Below are 22,003 nucleotides of genomic sequence, written 5' to 3'. Positions count from 1 at the left end.
GGAGGGATCTATAAACATATGATCGACTGTACGTACCGCACACTCCATACTTTCTTCCCCAGAGAAACAACGGATTAGATTTAGTAGAAAGTCCACACTGACATAAGAGATGACATGGGTCAGAAAATGCCATTTTAGTGCGGGAAAGTGATCGTGATGCTGGCCTTCAAAACCGACGTGCTACACTTGTACAGCAAGAACCATGTCTTATAGAAGTAAAATCAATGAAGCAACCCCGCCACACACAAGAAATTTTATTTTGATCAGATTGGAAATGAGGCATTGTTGCAGTGAGCCGCGGTGCAGCGAGGATTTGGTTTAAGCTGTATGTTGGGAGGTCTCTTCTGTGCAGCCACGCCACTGCTTAAACAGTGGCCAACATGCTAAGCATATAGAATCTAAAAACGGGGACTCATCATTGTTGGTGATGCACTCAGTGAACTTAACAAAAAGCTCTCAACACAGGTGGTGGAGTAAAATGTAAGCACTAACTAGTAGAGTCATTTCCTCCAAAGCCAAACGTCACAGATCTCCCAATATTTTTGTCAACGTTTTGTAACATTCCTCATGAAAACGTCTGTAAACTTGACTTGTTAATAATTCCTCAGACATAGACCAGAGCGGAAGAGAGACAATGGTTACAAGTGCATCTTCTGACCCACATTGCGGAATCAGGACCCATCGAATTTGTGATTGCGGGCTCAGGGGAAGACTTAATCAATCTGTCGTCAAAACTCCTTCTGATCAAGACTAAAATTACAAAAGCTGAAGGCGCTAACAACCATGGTGCAGATGCAGCAGTTGGTCTGGTCAACCTGTTGTTCCAGTCACCGTGCAGCCAAGTTTTATGTACATCTCCCCTACTTACCCTTTCCGAACGATGTTTTTAATCATGTTAATAGGCCAAAGACATCCATATTGGTGCAGATCTATTCTGCATGACTATCACTTAAAATTAAATAAAACGGTCACTACTAAAGCAGGTGGGGAATTGAACAAGGGACTCAAAAAAACTGATAAAATTTCAAGTCTTCCAGTCAAGTTGTCGATAAGATAGAACACAAAAATAAATATTTCTTCTTTCCAACCAAATATTTAACAAACGGTGTCAATATGACATTAAACTGGTCCAATAATCATTTCCATTCAAGGTAATACCAGGTCCATGGGACTTTGAGAATTTTAAATTTAAGTAGGACAATCCTGAATCGCTGGTAGTTAGTGGTGGTACCAGTGTCCAGAATGGGTAAGGGTACCATGCTAGCATGCTACACCCGTCAGGATTGGTCCGAAAATTGTCTAAATACTGTATGAAGTGATACAGTATATGAATCACTTTATAAGTCAAACCGGAATGCTGTCGCTAATCATATTTCCACAGTAAAAATCAACTCTTCATCTTTTTACGATGATTGATGAATGTTTATTTAGTTTTGTATGTCAACATGACGTGGATATTTTTACTGTTCTCACCTAGAATTTCATAACATTATGCGTCTCAATTTACATTCTACCATGCAATATGTTGTTTCATATTTATTATTATATTTATATGCTATAATGTTACTTTATGAATGTTTTGCAAATTGAGTTGTCTGACTTTTATAGCATTCAATGTTTTTTATGTTGTTATTTCGTTCTGTTGTTTATGGTGTTTTTGATTTGCACACTTTGTTATTCTTGTGGGGTTGTAACTGGGCGAAAGTCCGTTGCTCCCGCTAAAAATAAAATTAAGAAATGTCGATGATACCCTTTTAAGCTAGAATTGTATTGTCGTCCCTCCCTAACAGTGGAGTAACTAGGCAATTCAGAGTATGTTTTACCTTCGGGAATGTACCATTTTGGAAATGGGATGCGAAGCCTAGGTTAATTTTTCGATCACAGTTTGTACAAGGTACATAAATTAATTCTCTTGGCGTTGTGATGATTTGAAACTAACGTGATTTGACACAAACCGTATGTTAAGTATGCACATGGCTAGAGAAACAAAATTGTACCTAAAAGTTACCTGCGAAGTTATAAAGTGATAGGGTAGGTCATCGAAGAAATCAAACAGACGTGTTCATGCACAGCTGAACTATTGACTTTTCTCGCAATGGCAATTTTGAATCAAAGACGGGTGCCTTGGGTTACTCAGAGTTCAACGGATATGGATTTACAGTATCATTGATGGTCTTAATGGTCAAAATCGGCATGGAGATCAACGAAGTTCTAAGGTAGGAACCATCAAAAATGTCCTATAAAGAAATCTGTAACTGCATGTACACCTTCGCTGACCTATGAATGCAAATTAGCATCAATTGAAAGGTTAGGAAGGTGTAACCATTAATCATTGTGCAACACATTGGTTTCAGTCGGTGACTTTTGAGAAGACAGTTTGACTTTAACATTTCTGAACAGGTATACAAGCATACACTGGTCTTTGAAAGCACCACGTTTGTCAATTGATGATTCATATTTAACATTTTGTCTCAACATATCTTATCATGCGCCCCCTGAGGTACGACATGTCATACTTGCACACTCGGTCATTAACCCTCTTCAAGGTTGATCTGTTCACTGTTCTTTAAAAGAACTGGAGGTCAACATAGAGCTCATATTTATAACTATAGTCTGTACGATCCTTCATTTCCAAGATTAAATATTACGAGTTATAAAATCACACAAAATTATAGCCTTGGTATTAATTTACGATGCTACAAATCTATTGGAGGACACTGTCGCAAGTTTGAAGACCGTTTAAGGGAATAAGTGGAAACCGTATTACTAAGGAATGCCTGATACAATTTGGAATCACCCATAGGAAGGGCTAAAGTGTAAAACATATCATATTCATTGCTGCGATTCTACACATTGCCCCTACAATTAAACACACTCTCGTTAAAACTCTAAATTTTCAGCGTACGCCGTCAGTACTGACTATACTTGTTTGCCTGTCATTCCGTGTGTGTCAAAGTTGAATGTACTGGTGTGTGGTTCTAAATTGGGTCCATTCAATGGGATCTAAGCAACGTGATAAAACCTGTTTACTTCACTCTGGCGCTGCACCTCGACATTTCATTGATTCATGGCATTCAGGTCACCGGGGCAGCCTCAAAAGAAATACTCACCCCTGGACAGGTTTGTGAATGAGACTTTGTGAAAAGTAGGGCAAGGTTCTACAACTGAAGTGTACAACCAACAATGCATTTATGACATTTAGCGTGTTTCCTGTTTTAACTGGGACAATCTCAATACACCGCACACTGGCTACGATACAAAAACAGAAATCTGAAGCCTACCGGCTCTCATGTCATTCGTAAGTCTACGGTCGAATGTAACGGTTCCAATATGTTTACCCTCAATCGCAACGTTGAATGAAATAAATGTAGGACGATGGCATACCAATTCCTTTGTTCTGTTACTTGAGTTATGCTCGGACGTCCGGCTTAGCTCACTCTCTATTAAAGTGAAACGGAAGTTTGTGCTGTAAATCGGTGCTTGCTTTTCAAACTATCACACATCTGCGAATGGAAATAGATTAAAACAAACTGTCGCAGCACGTAAACATGCAATAATTTTGCAAGATAAGTTGGTTCTACACAAGCATAAAATCGTAGTATTCAAGCTTGGTTTAACTTCATGAACCATGTCAATGGTATGTCTACCCTATGTAATCCTAGTGCTGATCAATGGCAGTAATGAATGAACGTTGCGATTGGTACAATGTGCATTTGTATTAGCCATCACTTTTCATAGTTTCACTAGTTCTATTTGTTTTCATTCATTTAGTTTTTTGAGCTTTTCATGAAAATATTTTATAAATATTATTGATATACTGTGATATTTATGAACTAGTCATCGTCAACTGCATAGTACCCACTGGATCAACTGTTAGTGGAAACTTTTAAGTCCTCGAAGGCCGAGGGTATTCATGGATTAAGCTACGAGCTTCCGTCTGTCCGTCCATGCCGACATCTCAGACACTCTATTCCTTACAAACTAGGTACAAGGATTCTACACTGTGCCATACATATGCACGTTCATTGTTTTGGGTGTTGCAGGCATACTTAGTGCAAATTTAAATAATTGGTGTTTTGGGGAAAAAGTTCTCCTCCAGGAGAGACCTTGTCATACTTGGGTAATACAGTTTAATTTTAGAAATGAAAAATTATAGTATTACTTGTAGAGTAGAGTAAACATCAGGCCTAATCATGTGCAATGGATAAGTCGTCAAAATAGAAGTTAAGATATTGTTCAACTGGCAAGACATTTGACTAAGGCCACTTACTATATTAGTCATGCAATCAGTTATTGCATTTGCACAACTTTCATGCGAGGGAAACTGAACTTGGTGGAGAATCCGTTAAATTCAAACTATCCGTTCAGTTTTCCGATAATATTATAGGGATTTACTTAACATAACTTCTGGGGCTAACCTATGTATCAGACGATCCTTGAGCAAAGAATAAGCCACGTTGATATTGATTCATTAATATATGTTTACAAATTGAAGCTCTCTTCTCTCAGTGCTGGGACATTATCGGTTCGACACCTACTGAACCGGTATTGAAACTACAGTCTGTCCATGTTTCAATACGAATAAATATGGCCAACTCATGACAGGAAACCGGACTTTCTGGAAGTCGATGACACTCTATTCAAGGGCAGAGTTCATTTCCACAGCTCACACACTAGACTAAAATCCACCCAGTCTTGTAAACTTCGGAGCATGGCTCATGTACTACAGCCTGGGCTGAGAAACCTTGCATTAGGGGAGAACCATTTGATTTCTGGGGGAGGTAAGGAGGATTTTGAGAAAAAAAATTGTCACCAGGTGAGATAGAAGAAAAAAAAAGATCCTGTCATGGCCTGAGAAAGAAAAAAAAGTCATAACAGACAGAAATGAAAAAGAATTGTCACAATGCACCAGAAATTAGCAAAATTTGGAAACCTTATTTTTATGTATTCTCTGCCAGTGCGCCGCTATAGACAGCGCAAAAGTTTTTACCATAAGCAATTCATATGTTTTTTTCCCAGCACTTATGATATAAGCATGCACTACATAGGTCTACTTAACACCTCAGTACACTTAATGTTTTCCTTCCCTTTTCTGACCCAAGAAATCATATTTCAGGATTTCTGTTGCAATATCTCAATGGCATCCATTTCTCAAAATTTTCAATGTGAGAGGGGGGCACCCGCCTCTCGTGCTCTCCCCATTGGGTCTTCTAACAGTTTTACTGGTAAAAGACAAATTGAGTATACCTCTCGGATTGCACTACACTGCACCGTGGCGCACATCAATTTCTCAAATTTTCACGGGATCTAGGACAAAACTGAACTGTTGTGAATTCATCCTTTATTATCACAGAAACATGTTTTAATTTACCTCAGTTCAATGACCATTTTGACAGTTAAACATACCATATTCAGGCTTTTCATTAGAAGCTGGCAGCTGGAGAAATGACACAAGGTCACAGATTTTCCGTTCCTGTATATTCATTTGTCTTCAGTCTCTGGCAAACAGAACTGTTTTCACAAATTGTATTGTCATTGTTTGGTTGTTGAATATTGTGACTCAAACACTGATCATGCAAAAAATGTAAAAAATATCAGTGTTCAATGTCATTTTCAAACAGTTTTACCGAGTGCAAAATAAACTGAAACTCCTCTCAGATTGCACCATTAAACACATCAATTTCTCAAAATTTCCAATACGAGAGGGGAACCCCCTCCCATGCTCTCCCCCTTGGGGTATTCTAACAGTTTAACTTAGTAAAAAAATTAAAAAACACCTCTCAGATTGCACCAGACTGCACCATTGCACACATCAAAATCTTAAAAATTTTTCATGCAAGATTGGGGAAAGCCCCTGTGACACTTTCCCCCTAAGCCTCTTGCGTGTTCTCCCCTGTACTTACAAATTCTGCCCGGTCAGATATCCTAGTGAAATCCCTGTCATAATACCCATCCAAATTAAACAATACACTATATGGTTAGATACTGCATGAGCTTTTATATCTTTATTTTATTGTGACTTTGAATTTCATTGCGATGGGTTCACCTTTTTGAACCATCATAAGATAACTGATGATAGTCTAGCAGGGTACATCAGGATTTGAAAGGTCTTTACTGTTGCTGTATTTTGTAAAATTTACAAGTACATGTATTGGTATAAACGTTTCTAAGTAGGGGGACAGTCAAAATTTTAGAGTTAGAGAGGGAGATTACTCAAATTCATCATGGTCGGCGAGGGGGGGGGGGTCACTCGAAATTTCGGAGTTTCAGGCCCTAAATAATGACGACTCTCTTATATACAACGCATTACAAACTTGATAACCAATAAAAAAAAATTGCAATGCTACTACATTTGAAAAAAATTGATGCAGGTCTGACTGTAGAAAAAAAAATTGCTGTCACGGTGACAGGAAAAAAAATTGCTCCCATACCCACTTCCTCCATACCCCCCCCAGAAATCAAATGGTTCTCCCCTTAGCTGAGACAGTGTGATACATGAAATCCTTAAAGGTCTCACCCCTTACATGACCTTTTGCGTAACAAAGTTCCTATTTTGCGACCATACTATTACCAGTGATTCATTATAACGGACGAATTCCATGTTATTTAAGGGTATTTTTATGACGTTTTCCACAATTAAGTCGCTAAATATTTTCGACATATGTTCGGCAACTTGACATGTCACACTCTGTTGGGTCACGGAAGTGTTCCACAACTTCAAACAAATGGCGTCCACTATTGCCAACAGCTGCTCTCTTTGTATTTAAAGCCACATGCTTTTTCTGCTGTTAATTCACACCTACGTCTTGTAACATATAATAGCATACACGTAATACTCTGCATACAGAATCTGTTCCAGGTTGGGATCATATTTTCAAGTACTCAACCAAGCCACTGCAACATCTATTTTAAATATTATAGGCCAGTTATGGATACTTTATATACAGCCCAGTCAAAAATGGGAAGTATAAGATTTACCTGTTCCTTAGCCTTTCACCAATCTGATTACTGACTGTTGAAATGTTGTTAGTCTTATCCTCACTTATATCCTGAATAAGGAGGTTGGATATCCAGGTACTGGTCCAGCAGATAAAATTAGACGTCTTGTCTTACAAACGTATACAAATGCAGTGAACGAAAACAGGTCAAAGGGTTGATGTGTGTCACAATTGTGTACACAAATGCTGTGTGTTCAGCACTGTAACCTTCAAAACGTTTACGAGGTCATGGGTTCACTCAAACTCTAAAAAATTCGCACCGTTGAAATCCAGTGATTTGAATTCCTAGGATATGTGTGATTTTCTTAACAAAACTTAGTATTCATTCCATGATTATCGAGCAAGATTTCAAAACGTTTTAGGCCCGAATGGGCATTGGGATATTACTAACAGGACGCCATACTTCATTAAGTATGCATGTCAACCACAACGTCGAACTGCGGTAATGATTAACGATTCTTACCAGGCGTCAATGGTAACACAGACATGTGTCTTATATCGCATTGTAGCTGCATAAGTTGCACAAAACGTTATGTAGATGTTTTCTATAATCACTGCACCAGTTCGGTCATCTCAATTCTATTTCCATAATAATTTGCTTGCTTACAGGCAGCTCCATCATTGAAATGATCGCGATATACTGATGATAGCCCACGAAGTTATTACTAACCTTTGAGGCAGTTGTGGAAATGAGACCTGTACAAGATTAATTTATGAAGCCTCTGACATCCTATTCAACGCGTGAAACCTCTGGCACTACACAGCATGGTATCAGCAATGTGTTTATGAAACTCTTGTAGGCTAGAATTTTATTATGGCCCCACCATTATAAATGTGTGCTGTTACCAGTCAGTGTGGAGTATGTTTGCACTCTGGAAGGTACCACTATGGTAATCGGGTGTGATATTACTTAAGATCATTAAACTTTTGACTTAAATCATTTATATGTTTGTAATCTTCACTGTTCAAAATACATGCACTCTCTTGGAGTTGTCATAATTTGCAATTAACGTGGGTTAATTAAACCATTCGCTAAAAACAAAAGTAAAACTGACAAGTCTCTTGAAATGTTTCAAGGTGATAGAGAAAGTCCATCGAAGACTGCTGACAGGCATGTTTATGCAGCGCCGCTCTACAGATAAATCTCCCATTTTCTATTTTTTAAAATCAATCTTTAGTGTCTTAAAATTTCTTAAGCTACTCAGACTTCGCATTGACAACAAATGGCCAAAGTTTGCCAGAAGATCTACGATCTTATATGATGTAAACCATCAATAAACGCATGTAACAGATGAAAATTGTGATTACATGCACGACAACGCTGACCCCTGGAACCGGGGAATTTGGAACCCAATGGTTTGACTGTGTGACTTTCGAGAAGAAATTTTCCTTCAAAATTGAATTGGCAAGCAGGTATTCTTTAATATAAATCACGTGATCTAGACAAGTGAACCATAAAACTGCCGTTCCCAAGTACAGGCACGTTGCCTGTCAACTGGAATTTTAAATACGCACATCAGCGCATATGACATCATACCATGGTTCATACCCAACACTTTGATTTTGATTGACCCGTTGGCTAGTAAGCAGATTTACCTGAGTAAACTATCTTATCATGCATCCCCTTGGGTACGACATATGGGCTTACATGCAAACTCTCTCATTTACCATCTTCCAGGTCGTTCTGTTCATTTTTTTGTTAAAACAAAGGGAGGTCAACATAAAGCCCACATTTATAACTGTAGTCAGTACGATCCTTCCTTTTCAAGACTTAAATTTTTCGTCATGAAAATTACGCAGACGTCAAAATATACATAGTTATGACTAAATCCAAACACTTTGCCCTGTGAAGAGACTTCAGTAATTACAGGTGGGGTGGGCTAGGGTAATTGGGGAAGGATCGCCTTTAACAAAAGCTGATTTTACAGCTTACAGGTATACAGTCACCTGTAATCTAAATATGACCATATATGGTCAAAGGGGCGTTCCTTGTTATTCAAAATGCCCATGTGAGGGCGCTGTTTTTAAAAAGCGGCCATCCGCTTAAAGTCTGTGATAGGTAAGATTTTCTCTTTCCATGGTAACTGTGGCAAAATTGGAACAGGTGACATTATACCTTTAACCTTCGATTGTCAATGTCATATTTCCTGAACAGAAAATCACCGACAAAATTCACCCATTCTTTTAAATACATACACATTATCCACAAGCTTAACAAGCAAGGCATCTTACATTACACACATTGAACAGTTAAAACTTATGACAGACAAGAGACAAAAACACATGGGACATGTGGCATACTGAATATCAATTATCAAACGTTTTTTAATACACCGATTTAGCTGGTTTTTTATTGAAAAAATTATTCATAGTTCTCTCATAATCTACAAAGTATACAGAATGAATATTTTCAGTGAAATCCCAAAATCAATGCTTGTACACATATGCTCTTGTAACCACCCCAGTCTATTCATAGGGAACTGCACCAATGTCCGTCCCCAGGGATAGGGTGTCTTGTCTCAGGACAACGTTCTTCTTGCCATGGTTTATTTTATTTTTATACGTTTATATATTGCCAATAAAGAGTTATACTACCAACATTTCTTTGCAGCTTTGGTGTCTTTGTCTTATGTTAGCGCTGGTTTTGTAGCGATTTCTTTTTTCGTATTTACGTCCTTTGACAATCGTTAACGAAGTTTTTTCACTGTGTTGCGTCTATTATCTTACCAGTTTGATTGCCTAATTTGCCAAGGCAAGCAAAGGTTGTAGTAATTTAGTCTATTATCTAATGACTTTGAGTGCCTAATTTGCCAAAGTAAGCAAGGTAAATTACTAATCTGTGGACGCTGTCACCAGATTATCACCGGATTAACTTTGACAAAGTCAACAACAAACGCACCAGCAAGGCCTCTTGTTATACCTTGCTGGTGCGTTTCGTTGTTGATTTTGTCAAATTTAATACGGTGATAATCTGGTGACAGATGACAAACTAATGAAAAACTGAAGCTGTAATATGAAGATTAGGCTTTATTCACCATTTGTGTGGGAAACTGATACACTTACGATGAAATTGTGATGTCAAACTGAGGCATGAAAATATGTGTCCATTTATGACATCAAAGTGTAAGGTATTTCTGTCTCAAAATACACCACAATTAAATTTGTATTTTATTATATACTGCTCTTGGGATTGGACTGCAAATAATTGTTGTATTATGTTCTCTGCAATGCAAAACAAAAGATCCACAGTTCTACACTGAAACCCCACCATCAGGTAGTATGCAAGGAATTTCCTGAACACTTCAGGTCTCACACCAGCGATTCTCTTGTCTTTCCTTGTAATTGTCCAATAAAGCAATTTATTACTCTCCAACCACACCATGTTTTTGATTCCATCATCATCTCTCAGTTTCAGAGTGTTCAGCTGAAAGCTGGCAAATGACCCACCGCCGTCCATTGGTACCGACAGCATGCGTCACAATGGGAGTTCCCAAATCAACATCTTCATTCTGCAGAAAATGAAAATGAAAGAGTAAAGTGATCATTGATTTCAAATAGTATTGCACCTCTGGATGTAAGTTTTGAGTCTTTGGTGTCCAGCAAATACTCTGTTGTCTTTCCAACTCAATTTTCCTAAATATGTACTGCATCTATAAACGCCACTGAAGGTAAACTATATGATCAAAGGACAGTACTCTGTATGTGCACAGTACTAGTTTTTTCAGCGACATCAGTAGATCTAATCATATGCTGAAGAGCATAACAGATGATTATGGTGATTCATGGGATTGAAATAGAGAAGATGATTGTCTTACATGACAACATTATCATACTGATTGTCTTGTGATTACGTTTCTTGGTATTTCTTTTCCAAGAATATCAAAGGATCAGTGTTGTTATATCTGATATTAGTTATGATGATTGTGGAAATAAATCATTGAAATTTCCCTTATTGAGATATACTGTCTACATGCAGCAAGCCTTGTAAGCTTGGGCAATACATCTGGGTTAAGGTACAATCATGTGTATGTACAACAGCTTCAATATGGCAGTATACAAAACTGTCACAATAAGTTATTTTTTTTTAATCTTCTGATATTAGATTCATGTACATAGTATGTCTTGCAATGAAAACAACCATTAGAATTTTATCATGAGAATTATTTGTGAACAGCAAAGTCAAGATGGCAGCATAGAAACTAAATTTTTGCTTTTCTAAGCTGAACAAGTGGTCAGATTGTTACATGAAATAACATTTATGTTAAATGACATGCTCTTACATGCTTCATGTTCAGAACTGAGAAACAATTGTTGCAGCCAAATTATTATAAGGCATAAGAGAAATTTCACTGACTGGCTATATACATATCTTTGTAATGCTTCAGGTGAAAATTTCAAATGCAAAATTTTATTCGCTACACAAAATATGTCTATGGAGAATTTCGAATAGGCATTCATGAATTTTCAGCTCTCAATACTGACTCCATGCATAGCCAAAGGCTTAGAGAATCTTCTAAGTGGCCTATGCAAACAGTAAATTGTTCTCGTGGACTTTGATTCGTGTGAGGAAAGCAATGGCAGAAGGACTGTGGTTAACTTTAAAAAATGTTATACAATACTTCAAACTGGAAAAAGCTGTGAAAATTCTATTCTTTCGCTCTTTACAGCCAAGGTACTTTGTCATGATTTAGTTTTAAACTTTCATTTGACTCATTAGCTTGTACGTAATTTTGCTGTTCATTTTGTAATGCCATTTTTATCTGCCCAATTTCATTTTTTCCATTTCCCTTATATCTTTGCATTTATTTTGAGTGTTGTCATTTTCCATGTTTTATTTTCTGTCCGACTTTCTTATTACTTTAGTCCTACTTGACTGTTTTTAATTTTATCTGTGCTGTATTCTATTTATTCAATGCATGGAAATACATTTATGGATGCATTGATTTAAAAAGAAATGGAATGAAACAAGTCATTGAAAATGACATAGTCCCCACTTGTAATAGGAGTATTAGTCTTGATGGGGCAGGGAAATGTGGTCATTGAGAAGTATCACTGGAGTGTATATGTTGAGATCTATGGGCACATAGGTCTATATCGTTGTTCCCAGTTTGAAACACATGAGGCATGTCTAAGTTATGGTTCTAAATCGGGAAAAAAGATCAGACCTCTAGCTGTATTGGCCAGCCAAGAAATACATATGCGCAAAATAAATGAGGTACAAGATGTGACATCTTAAAGCCCCAGTATTTGTAACTTTTAACAATTTTTTTCATATTTTTGATTAAAATGACATCCTCAGTATGTGAAAGTAGACCATAATTAATACTGACTCGCATGGTTTGCATGCCCAGCCCGCCTCACGATTAACAGTAAAAGGAGTGAAAAATGACTTCTTGTCCGGACCAGAAGTCAGCTTTGTTGACACACGAAACGAAACGTAATACACCACCGTGCATGCTCAACCACATCTACGTAAGTTTTACTGTGGCGTCCGTAGAAACCATACGCTCTTCGAAAAGGTCTGGTCCATCGAAACTGGAGACTCAGCTAAAAACGCGCGAAAGTTGGGTGAAATACCGGAAAGATATAAATATGTAAGTGTTTACAGATTGTTCCGACTATAATGAGCCGTGCAAACAAACGTCTTGAACAGCTAAACTAACGACGGAGGCAGTCGATTGTAAGCTTCATGCAAGGCATTGCACGTTGTGACCGATGGTACGGAGATCAAGTTTGCTGAATGAATTGAGAGAGAAAAACATATATGAATAAAAATTCAACACTTCACCATTGTAATCATTGAACTAGTCGTTTCTTCCATTATGGAGTATAATGAAAATTTCGTTGAAAATAATGACGGGACTGATTCTGCTCCGTCTACTCAAACGGAATTTTGTGTATGGCCAGGCTACGCTGCAGGCAACACAGCCTATCAACTTCGCATATCGTTGCCGTACGGCGTAATTGAAAACGCTCAGAAAGGAAAAATTATATCTTGAATGCAGTACAAAAGTCTTACTTATTAAATTTAAAAGTATTTCAAAATAATATCGAACTGTAACGGGTATCTAATCCTCACAAGGACTACAGTAGTACAACAAGTATCGGCTAGCTGCGATGCGATGGAAGTTCGAACACAAGAGAGATCCGGCCTCACTGCAAAGTCGTCCCTGCGCACCGGCCCGACAGCAAACTAACCTCTTGGTTTGATTCTGTTGTTTATATTTTTGTATAAAATTCATGATACATATCTGACTTTCACAACTGTACAATTTGCTCAGGCTGTAGTCTACAGACGATCGGAGGGAGCTAAGGCAGGCCCCAAATTTGCATGGACAATGCCCGGGACAATTGAGAAAGTCATTCACATAAACCTAAATGAAGTGAAAATTTATGATCAACGGTTCTGACCTACGGAATGTACACTGCGACGTTGTTTTTTGTGTGTTTGGCCAGCTACTAGACCTGTAAGGCTGTACTACATGGAATAGTAGACTGTACAAGTGCAGCGGGGCCGGGCCGAGATTGGTGTGGGGCCTGCAGCAAGGTATAAATTGACAGCGTCCATTGCAGAATGCCCGCGCGTTATCCTTTCTCGTTTGGGAGGAAATTTACCGCTGTATTCAGAATGCCTTTTTACCAGTATAAAAGCTCAGTAACTGATGCATCAAGAGCCAAGAGTCTGTAAATTTCTTAGCAGTAGCTCCATTGTTTTTTTCTGAATTTTCGCTGAGATACAGCATTGCGTATACTGATCCCGATCGTTCTGACTCAGGCGTTCACAGCTGTTTTTGGAGCCGTCATTATTTACGATCTGGGGGTCGGAGGAATTAGATTAGAAACTCCGAAATTTTGAGTCGCACCCCAGCCAACCATGATGACTTTGAGTAACCCCCTCTCTAACAGAAAGTTTGGCTTACCTGAGCCCATGTAATAATATGTAGATATAAAAGCTCACCTAATAAGCAGTCTCCGACCATATAGTATTGTTAAATTTGGATGGGTAGCATGTCATTATGGTATGGTTAAATGTCCAAATGGTTGTTGAACTCAAGTCAAATAAAATATACATTTCTATGATAATATAAAGGATGAATTCACAACAATTCAGTTTTGTCCTAGATCCTGTGCACTTCGCCGTTATCAGGTAGCGGCCATATTGGATTTAAAACGAGGTCCTTGACGCATAAGTAATAAACAAACAAACAAAAGAGCATGCTTTCTCCATGTACTCGGAGGCTCCCGGGCCGCTGCATGTTTTTAGGAAGACCAGTATGCGTTCCTCGTAAGAACAGACATTTGTTTCATCCCGCAAACGTGAACTTTGGCCTTAGTCACTGACCTACACGTATGTTTGTTATTGTTGTGGCGTACGGCGCGGTGTGTCAATAACCGCCGTCCTGAATACTACAAATTGGGTACATTGTGTTCAAATATAGGTGCACAGTGAATGGTCGAAGCTAGCGCGAAAGGTAAGTTGTTACATTTTCTTTCCTCCTAGTTCAAGTCTTCATTGGTTCAAAATGTAATGTACCGTAACTATTTGCGCCAAATATTTGAACCCCCGAATTTCTGTAAAATGGCTGCTCATCACTGCTGTGTTCCGCTTTGCCAAAATGACAGGAGGTACAAAAAGCTTTCATTCCATAGTTTTCCGGTAGACCCACGACTGCGGACAGAATGGCTTATCAAGATACGCCGTGATGAGGGTCCAAATTTTACTGTAAGTTAAGTCATGGGATTTATCATTCATACTCTCTGCAACACTGCAGAATGTACCACATACGTAAACACATTTGAAGGAGATTATAGTAATGTCACAACTGCTAGTATAAAGAATTACATAGAGCCGCATAGCATAAGGGGGGTGGGTGGGGTGGGGGGTGTAAACAAAATAAATTATGTATTGATGCGTGTAAGGGCCAATTGATTGTGTCAATCAGTTTTGAGATTTATTGATGTATATTTACAGATCACCAGTTCAACCAAAGTATGTGAGGCACACTTTAAAAAAGATGATTATGTGAAGTCACTGACAGGGATTAAGATTCTCAAGAAAAATGCAGTACCCTCAGTCTTTCCATGGATGAAAATAACTCAACCAAGGAAGCCTCCAACACCCAGGAAATCAGTATGCCAAAGTGAGAGTGACCCAACCTCTACCAATGTGTACAGTTTCAAGGAAGTATATCAATACATTTAAAATTTGTAATGGCCCTCTATCAAAACATATCTCTTGAAATCTGTCCTTGCATGGGAGACATGAAATTGAGTATCATAGGATAATGGATATTACAAAAATACTTTTATTTTCCATCCAAAACAAAATAGAATTTTAAATATTTTTAAGTATGAACGTAACACATGAATATTGCATCATTCTTGTTACAGTACTCTCTGTTTGGTTAGTCTGTGGCGAGACAACTGAATGCTAATGATCTGAAAATTGATCTTTGCTCCCTCTTGTGCCACATTCAAAAGGGGCTACCAGCTAGTACATGTATAGATGTAGGTGTATAAATTCCGCCAAGTTTGGCTCAGAAAAAGTTGTTGGGGTTTCAGCAAAAGTAGGCGACATAGACATCCCCACAAAAATAGTGTTAAAGACTCTTCACAATGTGGTCAGTGTCAAGAAAGATAATGTTATTGAGATGAGATAATGTTAGGAGACAAGAACAACAGGAACTCTGAATACCACCAAAAGAAATATTCATCAACTTTCTTCATGTAGCATATATTTTGCTGAGAACTGTCTTCTGCTGTACTCTGACATAACACTTGCTCTCACAACAGGGAGTGGCATGGCATCATGTGTCGAAATTAGATTTCCAAATGTTGACCTAGGGGTTCGGGTTGTCAGAAACTTGTCTCGGGTAGATTCAGCTTTTCTAGTAAGCCCTGTTTAGTGAGAATTGTCCTCATTACATAAGAGGTGTGCTATACTTTCGATTGAAAGTTCTGTTGTTGAAAGTGGTAGACATTTGCTATATTTATTATAATCATCAACTGTCAACTGTCCTAAACTGAGACTTTTGAGTCCATTTAAATGTTTTGATAAATACTTCTTAACATATATCACAGATTGAAAAAGCTGCATTATTTTGAATTTGTTTTGTTTTTATGCAAATTATAGGTCAGATGCACAGCAGACAGTGACCACTCCACCTCCATATCAAGACCATGACTATGCTGCACGTCCAGCCAAGTTTACAGTCCAGGAGCAGTTAGAGGAAGCACAATCTTATATTTATAAGTTAGAATTTATTAATCAATCACTTAGAAATCAGAGATTTGGTTTAGAACGTTTTTCCAATGATGACAGTATGATTAATTTTCACACTGGTTTTTGTTCTTATACTAATTTTGTTATGTTTTTTAATTCAGTTCAGCCAACTGCTGTAAATATGGTGAGGTGGTCAAAAGTGCAAACCGTTATTGGCAGTATTGTAGAACAGCAGGGAGAGCAGATAATTTCAGTTAATCAGAAGGTTTTTCGTCAGTCATCTTTATGTTTGATAGATCAGTTATTTTTGTTCATGTGTAAAGTTAGATTAGGTTTGTTTGAGCAAGACCTTGCCTGTAGATTTAATGTTTCAGTTTCAACCGTTAGCAGGATTATTATTACCTGGGCAAATTACCTTTATTTTTTCCTTGGTTCAATTAAAGTGTGGGTTTCAAGGGATATCATTCATAGAGACATGCCAGAATGCTTTAAGCAGGCTTATCCATCAACCAGGGTAATTCTTGACTGTACTGAACTCAAAATCCAAACTCCGTCATCTCTTGTCTTACACTCTGAATTTTATTCTCATTATAAGGGTACTACTACATTAAAGGGTTTGTTGGGAATCACTCCATGTGGGTTAGTGTCTTTTGTTTCTTCTCTCTTTTCTGGCAGTATCTCTGATAAAGAAATTGTTATTCAATCTGGCTTAATTCCAAATCTTGAAAGGGGGGATTCTGTTATGGCTGACAAGGGTTTCATTATATCAGATATTCTTACTAAACATGGGGTTGGGTTGAATATTCCACCATTCAGATATAGTAGGGGGCAATTCACAAAGGAAGAAGTGGAGGAAACACAACAAATTGCACATTTAAGAATTCACATTGAACGGGCAATAAGGCGGGTTAGGGAATATCACATCTTTGATTCAAGTATACCTCTTTCTTTATCAGGGACAATTAATCAAATATGGACTGTTTGTGCATTACTTTCTAATTTTAGGGGGCCTCTGTTCTAGCATTTAAAGAAAAATAGTTTTTAGATGATACACCAAGAAACATCGGAAATTAAAATTCAAACTGCACTTGCAAAGGGAATGCTGGCTTTCTACATTTTTTGTAGTGTTATCGAAAGCTATCACTCACTTTGCTAGTGCAACGTAAAATTATGATCAGAAATTTCTTGTTTTTTAGAGAAGTTCAAATATAATTTGATGTGTATATTCATAATAGACTCAAGAGTTCTTATATAGAAACTCAACCAAATTGCATTCTTTATCTATTACCGAATGAAAGCTCAGTATGTTTCATGCTCAAAATACTTGGCCACACCAAATTCTACTGTGTGCTGTTGTCTCTAGCCAAGTACATGCAATACAACTCTTTCATCAGGATTATGATGCTTCTTGGTTTTACCTGATACGCCTTTTTACCATGGCGTTACTTGTTAGTGTGTTTATTTGGATTCACATTGTAACCATCTAAGTTGTGGTATTCACATAGAACTGAATCTTTCACTTCTGTTCTGATATCAGTTTTATTCTAAATCCATGCCAGGAGTATATTTACAATACTCTCCAAAACGCTGTATGTAAAGACACGTCTTCTTCAATTTGTGAGTCTATTTTGCTCTTCACAGTTGGCTATTTGACATCATCATTTCACAACTCTCTTTAAATTAAACATATAAACACAGAAAACTGTATAGTTTTTGATAGAACCTGTTTTTATATTACAATAAATTATATTTGCTTCAAAAATCTGTTCAAACGTGGTCATTAATATTAATTTTTTGTCAAAAATAAAGGAAGATAATTCTCAAAGTAAAATTTATCAAGTTTCATTTTCATCTCTGCGAACTCCTGTAGATTGGATCTGATTCTTTCAATACGCATGCCATTTGGAGTCCACACAACAAAGTCACACCATGAGAGACCGCTGATGCCCATTTGACCCATAATTTGATAGTAGTATTGGTGGCTAGTTTTTAACTTCAGGGCCCCATTATTCATTTTGAGATATTGACAATTGTGAACCGATTCAGCCACAGGGCATTTCTGTTCAATAAGGCCAAATGGCGGATCTTCATCAGGGTCATAGACTCTTTCATCAGGTGTCGCACCAAGATGAGGGCAGCTGGGATTTATTATTAGGCCACATTTGTAAACATTAACATTTCTCTCGTTCACATATGCATTGACTGCATCGTTCTCATGATCTAAACCATATTTCATTGCTGGTGTTTGGATTAGTTTGGCATTCTTCAAACGGTGGGCCAAAGTTTCAAAATTACCCTTTCTCGAACAAATATTTTTAAATTGGGATGCAGTCAGTCTTGGTTGTCTAAATTGGAACCACTCATGACATTCACTTTGTTTTCTGGTGCTCTGTTCAATAATTATACTATCTTCTCTGTTGATGGCTATTCCATTGTAATATTCTAATTCTTTTTCAGAAAACACAAATGAATACTGGGAAGGGATTATATAATTTTCAAGGGGTAACAGGGGGAACTCGGGTGCATTTTCAATTTTTAGTATAGTATCTGCTGGGGAAATAGGATGCTGATAAGATAAAACACTTCCAACAGGGACAGGGCCAAATTGAGTATCTACTTTATCAATGTTATCATAGTTGGGGAGGAGAGCTTTAGAAATCAATAAATCGGAATAAGAAAAAGAATGATGCAGGGCTACAAGTCCGTCATAATCTGGATAATTCCTGATGGGATTGTACAGTTTACTAGACACAGCACCAACAGTTCTCTTCTGACTATTTTTCCTTGACTCTGCGTGTTCTGACTTCTTCACTACAACTTTGTGGATTGGCCTTGCTGATATCCCAAAACGGCGTGATGGAATATGCCATTTCTGAGGATAAGAAGTCTTGGACACTGGTGGTGGAACGTACTTCAATTTCCTGGCCTTGAACTGTGCAGTTTGTAGCAAAATTGCGACCACATGATTGCACAGGCCCATACCAGCTGCACAAGAACACTGCCAATGAGATATGGCACATGGTGATGTACCAGACAGAGTCACCTGCAGGGAAAGCATAGGAAATAAAAATATTGTCAATGCCTCCACATCTGTTTACTGGAGCATAAGTGTTGATAGTCTATTTCATTTGCACAGCCATGGACAATCTCATAACATTTTGGTATACAAAGTTTTAGCAATTAAACTTTGATATGAAACAGAAGTTATTATATTAAATACAAGTAGAAACTTATATGATATTGGACACCATAGACTGTACAAGCAAGTCTCGCAGCGACTGTCTATAGGCTCACTAAACTTCATGTACCAGTAGTTTTGTTCTTGATCACTTAATTTGCTATCAGTTTATACGAATATAATTAAAGACTTCCTAAGATACTGGTAGCCCATTTGCCATTAACTTTACTGCACCAGTAATAAAGATGTGTAATATATTGACAAATACTGGTATCTGGTTGTTTAGTACATAGATTAATATTTCATTCAGGAGTTTACTACTTGTAGTTTTGTTATTTGGCCAGATGTTGACAATTCAGTGTATCCCAGTAAATAGAGTGGTCACAAATTAAAACTTGAAACAACACAATTTAAAATTTGAAGCTGCACATTTCAATCAAGGCAGAATTGTCAACTTATAATCAATGAATTTTGTATAATGTCAGGATAATTACATGGCTGATATAATATTTAAAAAGGATATATCCATTATTTAACTAATGTTTTATGTCTACCTACCAAAATAGAATGAGGACTTTCATTTTTCTTCAGTGACCTATAGCATTTGGCGCGAATCTTCACACCATTATCAAATACTTGAACTATATTAATATAAAAAGAAAGTAATAAATAAATTAAATTTATGAAATATTTATACTGGTGCAAAAAGGGTAGAATTGAAATTATTTTACTATTGCTTTTTTATGTGAAGTTGTATTTCACCAGCATGAGTTTGCTTTGGTATATTATTCCAAACTTTGTAATCTATGTATCAGATCCAACCATACTTTCAATCTATCTGGCCAATTCTATTCCCAAACCTGAAAAAATTCATCACAGAGATATATATATTTTGTACAAATTTCAAAACCGCCAATGTTTGTGGTTTCCTCATACTACATTTACGAACACGTACACTGCAAAGAAGAAACACTGTGTACATATTTTGAGTCATGAAAGGGGTCATATACATCTGTTAGTCTAAAAATAGACGCCGTCGCATAAAAAAAAATTCGGAAACATTGTAGGCAATTTTGACGGCGGTCTCCGGTACTTGTCCTCGCATGAACCTTCAGAGATGTAAACAAAGAACAGAAGACCATCGGGGCATGGACGGGTGCTAAAAATTCATGTCGACTGTGTCCGACGTGGACCTCCTTCAGAAATCCAAAAGCATTCTAGTGATTTATAGTCTCCGTAAACAGAATGTCACGCGGATGCAGAAGTTGTGTACTTACCTTCGTATTTGTGGATATATTCTTCAAAAAAGAATTTATGAGCCCTTTGGAGTGTCCGTCTTGGTGTTTTTGCCTCACGTTTTACAAATGTTTCAACTTCTCCGTACGACAATTCTGGAAGTCGAAACAAGCAGCGAGTCCAAATTCCCGGTGGCGCCATTATTTTGATTGCTCTTTTGTTTGTTTGTTTATTACTTATGCGTCAAGGACCTCGTTTTAAATCCAATATGGCCGCTACCTGATAACGGCGACTTGTAGTGATATCTGTCGAGAACATTTCTCCATGACCCAGCCTCTCCTTCCAACCCTGGTAACGACTGCAGAAAACTACTGTGTGACATCATCATCACCACTGTTGATCCTCATCTTTAATGTCGCTGCTGGTGCCATTGCGTACTTGAACAACGATATCATTCTCATCGTCACTATCTTCTCTTTCATAATAAGCATTGCTAGTAGTAGCACCTACTTGTAGTTTTTTGCCTTGCTTCATCTAGTTGATATTTATTTGTACTGTTAGAGTATTTATTTTCTTTTTATTTAATATGTATCAGAGTAAAATATATATAATCAACCAATCATCATGTCATTGAGGACAGAGTAAGACAAAGAAAAAACATTTTGAGCACCCCCTTATAACTTTCAATTTTTGAATGACCCCCAGGTCGTAAATACTGACGGTTCCCTTACTTGCTGCCAAAGGCCATCGCGTTCACTGCATTCGACTGCTTACCATACATTGTCAAACTATGTTGCTTCGATTTTGCAATCACCTTGCAGCTAAAGCGACAATCAGCTGAAATTTATTACTTCAAGTTACTCAATTTTGATAGCTATTTGCCTACAGAAGTGAGCCAAGTGTATATAGTGTCGTCTTGATTTTACATCGGTACCCGGAGTTCTAAGTGACCAACTGCAGGGTGCGCATCGGTGCACTGCCAACTGCAGTTTGAATAATCCGTATATAACGCACACGGTACCAGAATAGAATGTTAGCCTCCTCTGCCAAAGTTCTGTATCCTCTGAAACACAGTAGCAGTACGTATTTGAACGGAGAAGAACAAAATAAAACCGTTCGCAGGTCATTCAGCCGGCGACCATGGGCGATTACCCGGGCAGTGTGGCGATTACCCGGGCAGTGTGGCGTGGCATGGCAAGGCCCCAGGAATGTTGCAGGCTCGATGATGTCATCAGTATCGGCGTTCTCGATCACGTGCACAGCCTACAAGTTGTCAACAAACCCGCGCGGCAATCCAACTCGATCGGGCAATATTTAGCGTTTGTATGTCACTACAGGAGCACAAATTTGGCTTATTTCTTTACTGAA

At 37.8% G+C, this 22,003-nt stretch overlaps 1 protein-coding gene and 1 pseudogene across 1 annotated transcript; both read right to left on the bottom strand.

Moving 5' to 3' along the window:
* Positions 1 to 10,049: 10,049 nt before the first annotated feature.
* Positions 10,050 to 22,003, bottom strand: part of LOC139127383 (large ribosomal subunit protein mL37-like) — a 33,943-nt pseudogene continuing 21,989 nt past the window's right edge.
* LOC139127339 (uncharacterized) lies at positions 17,981 to 20,939 on the bottom strand. Its single transcript, XM_070693255.1, has 3 exons — positions 20,677 to 20,939; positions 19,958 to 20,040; positions 17,981 to 19,264 (listed from the first exon to the last, which is right to left on the bottom strand). Exons 1-3 carry the CDS (start codon positions 20,834 to 20,836, stop codon positions 18,008 to 18,010), a joined length of 1,500 nt encoding a protein of 499 aa, XP_070549356.1. The 5' UTR covers positions 20,837 to 20,939; the 3' UTR covers positions 17,981 to 18,007.

Source organism: Ptychodera flava, unplaced genomic scaffold (genome assembly GCF_041260155.1).
Source record: "Ptychodera flava strain L36383 unplaced genomic scaffold, AS_Pfla_20210202 Scaffold_31__1_contigs__length_3010019_pilon, whole genome shotgun sequence".
In the NCBI taxonomy this organism is placed as follows: domain Eukaryota; kingdom Metazoa; phylum Hemichordata; class Enteropneusta; family Ptychoderidae; genus Ptychodera; species Ptychodera flava.
Note: the sequence above shows the minus strand (reverse complement) of the source record. Positions and strands in the feature narration are given on the sequence as shown.